The sequence below is a fragment of the Gymnodraco acuticeps genome, unplaced genomic scaffold (genome assembly GCF_902827175.1).
Source record: "Gymnodraco acuticeps unplaced genomic scaffold, fGymAcu1.1, whole genome shotgun sequence".
In the NCBI taxonomy this organism is placed as follows: Eukaryota; Metazoa; Chordata; class Actinopteri; order Perciformes; family Bathydraconidae; genus Gymnodraco; species Gymnodraco acuticeps.
In genome coordinates, this window is record NW_022990014.1 from 2,967,471 (window position 1) to 2,973,740 (window position 6,270).

Consider the following 6,270-nt stretch of genomic DNA (forward strand, 5'->3'; position numbering starts at 1 on the left):
TGCAGCAGTATCCTCATAAAACAGCATGAGGAAGTCATGCTTTCATGAATATCTGCCACCATTCTGACTACAAAACCCTCTGAACACCTCAGAAGTCTTCAGTCAGTTTCCCGTATATTGTATCTAAACACTCTTTCCTCCCACTGTTGGTTTACTCAAGATGGAAATAATTGACGAATGTGAAAAACTGAAACTTTCACAAAGCCTGAGGCTCTGCACCAGCCAGTGGAGCTGAAGAAGGCTCCACGGGGTGCAGTTGTACATGTGGAAGATTAAAAAACGGATCTAGTTGCATCTGCACAGAAACTGCAGCAGACAGTGACCAGAAACCTGGATACGATGTTTACAGGCTTTGGTTTGTTTCTGAGGAACAGGGACAGCATTTTTTTAAAAAACAGGATGAGGGCTTGAGTTTCTGGAGATAGGACATACAAAGTATTATGTCAATATATCGTTTCCTCTTTGCTTACAATATTCTTGAACAGTAAAAAACGACATAGTCATCCTTATTTCAAGTTTAACCATCCTAGAGTTTCAGCCCTGATGGTGAAATCATTTGCCTCTTTTTTACCCTTACTTTCCTTTCTCTCTCCATGCAGTTCTTCTCTATGCCAAAACAACACAACAGAATGATACGATTACAACACTCAGTGTGTGTGGAGCTGGGCTGAGATGCCCAGATTTTAAAAGGTTGTGTGCTATAGACGCACGCACGCACGCACACACACACACACACACACACACACACACACACACACACACACACACACACACACACACACACACACAGCTTTTGTGCTGCTCTTATGGTGATCAGTGGTTTGAGCCAGAAACTGAAAACATGACATTACTCTGGAGATCCATTAAGTATAAAGTTCTTCCATCCTCCTAATCCTCTTTGTGTTGTTTACATTTGTTCACAACCTTTATTTGCTACAACAGAGACAAAGAAAGGTGGAAGAAGCCAGAGTTTAGGTTACAATGTAAAAAATTGATGTCGAAGTGGTTATGGCAGTTGTTGTTGTAGTATAAGTGTAATATAAGTTGTTGTTGTAGTGCTGGTAGGGAGTTACCCTAAATTATAGGAATAAAGCATAATAATGATTGTTTTGTATTTAAATGTGAATCTCACAAAGATGTTGCATGTGAGTGTGTTAAGAGCCTCTTACAGGCACTCAGTAGTTGTATTGATCCATACTTCTCCAACCATCCACCCCACAACACACACACACACACACACACACACACACACACACACACACACACACACACACACACACACACACACACACACACACACACACACACACACACACCACACACACACACACACACGGACAGACACATTTTCGCTATCTACTCCCTCCTCCTTCCTTCCTCTGTTCCTCCAGTGGCAGACAGAGCTGTAAAAATCAATGCGGAAAATGTCTTGAAACAGCCGATCTAGAAGCCATCTGGCACTTGTTGTCCTCAGAGACCAGCAGTACGTCCCCTGAGGGTACGAGACACACGAAGAAGAAGAAGAAGCTGACAGGGGGAGAGGAAGAAGCCCAGGCATACAACAACACAAAGAAAGTGTTAACTCAATAACAGGCAAATTGTCAGTGGGCTACACATCACTGGCAGTTACATAAGAGTTAAGTTACAATGCAGCTTACAGTAAGAGTTAAACATATTTAGCATGTAGCCAGATTCGGATTCAAATCAGCAATAGGCATGGGCAAGAAAAAAAACCTAACAAACTAAATAATGAACTATCCAAAAACAAGTTCTTATGTTCTTCCCCAGACATATAAGGTGACGCAGCTTTACTTTTGAATAACATCCCCTCCTTCAGTAGAAGCTTTTTGTTCCTTTGTGCCAGCATGCTTCACTCTCTTGTCAACATTTGAACAGTAGCCTATTGTTTCTTTCAGTTTCAAGTTTTTGACCTTTAATCATTGCGTCCTCATTAATCCAATGAATGTAATTTGTAAGAGCTAGATGTGTTCTACGGTTCATGTCAGGCTTATTAATAGTGTCAGAGGTGGAGGTAGGTTTCAAGGAAGAACAGTGGGACTGAAAAGTGGACTCTACGAACAAAAGAAGCAAGCAAGCATGAAACAAATGGAAAGAAAAGAAAATACATGAAAGAATGACAGCAAGTGAAAAGAAAGAGGAAGTGAAAGTAGAGTACAGAATGACATAATCAATGAGTAAAAAGAAAGAGGAAAGATGGGATGCAAGACAAGGAAAGACAGATGCCAAGATATAAAGAAGACAAGTAATAGGGAGCAGACAATAAGAAAGTGTGAGGGTGAGCAACAAAGAAGCTTCAGGCCCAATCATCTTCTATGAATATAGGAATGCTGCTTTAATACAACTCAGCAGCACTTCAAACGTTTAGAGAGCCGGTTGGAAATAATGTCTGCCATCTGATCCTATAAAAGGTTTTATGATCCTCTATAACAAACCAAACGGAGGATACATCCTGTCTGACTGTCCTCTGAGTTCAGGTTCAGGCAGTCATGTTGGTATTGGAGAACAACTCAGTGAACCTAAAAATCCCTGACACCAAACCAAATGTTCCAAAAACAAAAAAAACTTGAGTGAGGTTATTTCAAACTGTTTCTTTTACTTCATTTAAGGCAGTGCTGACATTTTTGAAGCTGTGTGTACCTTCAAAAAAAGTGTATAACCGCATTGCACAGACATAAATGTGTCTATTACAGGGCTGGTCAGCAACAGTCAGTGAGTTGTTCATGTACTTAGGAAACAAATAAGCTGCAGTCTCTCAACTCTGATGGATGAATCTCAGGGCAAAAGAGCTTCACTGAGTAAATATGTAAACGTTATGTTAACTGTGTGTGAAAAACTTGGAATAGACTGTTTTTATCTTAGCAGGTTAGAAGCTTTTCTTATATTAAAGATGGAACATGACTGACATCAATATTTGTTTTTCTTATTTACCAAAGGTGATATGATTATAGCTGTATTAGCCATTTTTGAATGACCTCATTTCAAACTGGCAGTAGTGTTCACAAGTCACAGTTTCCACAGTTTCACATCTTGAGTCATTTCCTGTAATACGGTCATCATTAGCAGAGCTCGAAAGTAACTTATTACATGTAATCAAGTAAAAAGTGCTTTCATTAACAATATTGTAGGATATACAATGACTACATTATTTTTGACTCTGCTGTCTTCTCACAGATCAGCAGTAGCCTATACAGTATGGTGCATATTAGTTTAGAGACATTTGGCAACAGTGAATTCAATTGCAGAGAATACATGCACTCATGGAATGTAACTATAGGTACATTTACGCAAGTACTTAAGTACAAACTTAAGTATTTCTTATTCTATGCACTTTTATACTCATACATTTCAGAGGCGAATATAGTATTTTTTACTTTGATAACATTAGTAAGGTGCAAATTCTTAATACAAAATATAAAGTGCCAAATACAGTATGCTGTGTTACAAAGTAGTTTATGATTACATAAGCTACAATTATTCCATCCTTACTTTTAGCAACATTAAAGTGGTAATGATTATATTCAAGTCTATACTATGCTGAAATACGCAATTCTGTATAAGGAGTAGGTTTACTTTTGGTATTTAAAGTATATTTTCAAGTTTTATATATTTATAGTTTTACTTCAGTAATATTTTAATGCATGACTTTTACTTGTGAAGTATTACTACTTTTACTTAAGTAAAATACCTCTTCCACTGCTGAATGAATACATATTTATTATGGGGCTTTCGAAAATGCTAATAAAAGTGGATGTACGTGTAGAGAGGAGGATAAACTGTTGTAAAGTGAACAGGTGGGAGGATCGTGTTGAGCTCTTCCCTCCTCCACTGCATCCCTGTTCTCCGCACAGACACCACATGGAAACCACATGGAGTAGCTGTGGTGAAGCTGTCACACCTCAGAAAAACAACACAGCATCTTTTCTCCGACATCAATGCTGCTGCTTCTGCCGCTCAGCTGTTAATTTCAGCACATTATTAGGCATTTTAACATCTTTTTGTCGCGGTTTCCACGAAGCAGCCGCGCTCGCGGTTTCCTCTCCGCTCGTGCAGCCTGTAGTGACTATGAGCGGAATGCTGTCGGTTTTATATAGGCCTCTAAAAATAACTCACCCCTCTTCGCCATGTTCCGCCGGACTGACAGCTTCCTGCAGCCAATAGCGTCCCTGAATTCCTGGAAACCCCGCCCACTCTCTCAGTCTCAGCGCCTCCTTAATTGGACGCTAGTGACATCATCAACCCTATTTACCTTATTAGGTCACGCATGAAATTGACTGACAGGTGGCTCCTCCCCTGCCTCCCTCCCCTCTCGCGCCGTTCGCCTGGATTGCAGCGCGGTCCAGTCTGCTGCTGGAGGAGCAAACCTGGCAACCTGGCAGCTTGTACGGAGACCGATTGGCAATCTGGCAATGCGGAAATAGATCTGGCACCCCCGAGCCTGGACTGAGGAGAGAGGCGTGACAGAGCGAGTAAAGAGGAGCGGGGTTTGCATTTAGAAAGATAAAATATCCAACTATTTCTTTCCGATTAGCTTTTTTTGTTTCTTAATTAAAGTGCTCAGGTGCGCTCTTCTGCACCAGCTGGGATTTTTCCAGCGTTTGTTTTTCAACCTGACAAGTCTGAGAAGAAGGAAAGAAGAAGTGCGCGTTTCATCGTTTGGATTCCGGACTTCTTTACTGACTTTTCCTTTTCTGCGTCAAGCATGGATGTTTTGGCGAATTACAGTATTTTCCAGGAACTCCAACTCGTTCATGACACTGGTTATTTCTCTGCGATGCCTTCCCTGGAGGAGAACTGGCAGCAGGTCAGATATGATGCATTTTCTTTCTTTTCCGGGAAATTGAAGGGGGTTTAACTGGGATGAAATACTATGTGTGAGCTTGTTGGTGTTTTCAGTGTTTCGCATCACTAGAGCGCTCCGGAGCGCAAGCAGCAGCCCCGTGTAGTTGCGTTAGTTTTTTTTTCGCTCAGATCGCGCACGGCAAGGTCCGCTGACTGGAGAACACACATACACACACACACACACACACACACACACACACACACACACACACACACACACACACACACACACACACACACACACAGGGTGAGGAGGAGGAGGAGGAGGAGAGAGAGGACACAGACAGAGCTTTATACAATAATGGTACTAAATAATGGGCAAACAGTATTTTAAAATGCTTAAAAACGACCCATACGAGCGAATTATCCCTTAGATGTACCTTAAACCTACGTAGGGCTTATTTAAACCTCTTCATCATTAATGTAAAAGCATGAGCATGACGTTGTGAAATCCCCCATGATGATATTCCAATTGAAAAAAAAAAGGTTTTAAATGCTGCAGGAAAAACTGAAAAAAGCTAAAAGAAAAAATAGCTTTTTCTTAAATATTGACATTTTGGAGATAAGAGGTTTAGGGCTTCACTTGGGTATGTTAAGGATCAAATGTGTACCTGTTTCTCCACTTACTTATCCCATACATATTTATGGTATTGGTAATATGAATGGCTTTTTGATTAAACTCAGAACATCCAGGTGGTCAATCTGAAAATGATGCTTCCTTTTACCAGGGGAGACAGACATGTAGGGCTCCACGTTGATCTGATAAGAAGCACATTTCAGCTGTTTTACCCCTTTAAGTGTCTTATTTGTTGTCGGATATTTTACCTTAACATTAATATCAGAACTTTAAGGTGGTTGTGGTTGAAATACTTGGCTCTCTTTTAACTTTCCATCAACGTTTTTGTCCTGTTGTATTGAACGGAGAGAGACTTGGTGCTGCATTTAATTGACAGTTGAGACTCTGAGCTGATAGAAGGTGAAAGTGGTGGAGTGAATTTGTATTTCAGTCTGAGCTGATCACGGAGGACGCCGTTTTTAGGGTGACTGATCAGATCGATAGACCGGTCTGTCAGCCTGATATGTTTGCACACACACGCACACACACACACACACACACACACACACACACACACACACACACACACACACACACACACACACACACACACACACACACACACACACAATGGCGATGGAAGATGGACACATGCTTAATAGCTAGTGACGTGTTCTTAAATAATATATCCACATCTGCCACTGTTTGTTTGCAGATAATCCCACTGAATTATGCATTATCAGCCACTATAGAGCACATATAGACTGAGCATGAGCGCCCACAGTCTTCTAACCTTTATCTGACATATCAAATATTTACTGTACTTGTAAAATAGATTCAAGGAAAAATATGTT

At 40.7% G+C, this 6,270-nt stretch overlaps 1 protein-coding gene across 1 annotated transcript in view; it reads left to right on the forward strand.

The window, feature by feature from the left end:
* Positions 1-4,341: 4,341 nt before the first annotated feature.
* klf7b (Kruppel-like factor 7b) overlaps positions 4,342-6,270 on the forward strand; it is a 60,368-nt gene continuing 58,439 nt past the window's right edge. The window contains exon 1 of the mRNA XM_034213390.1: positions 4,342-4,822. Within this exon, the coding sequence (XP_034069281.1) occupies positions 4,721-4,822 (102 nt within the window). The 5' untranslated portion in view covers positions 4,342-4,720. The remainder of the gene's footprint in view (positions 4,823-6,270) is intronic.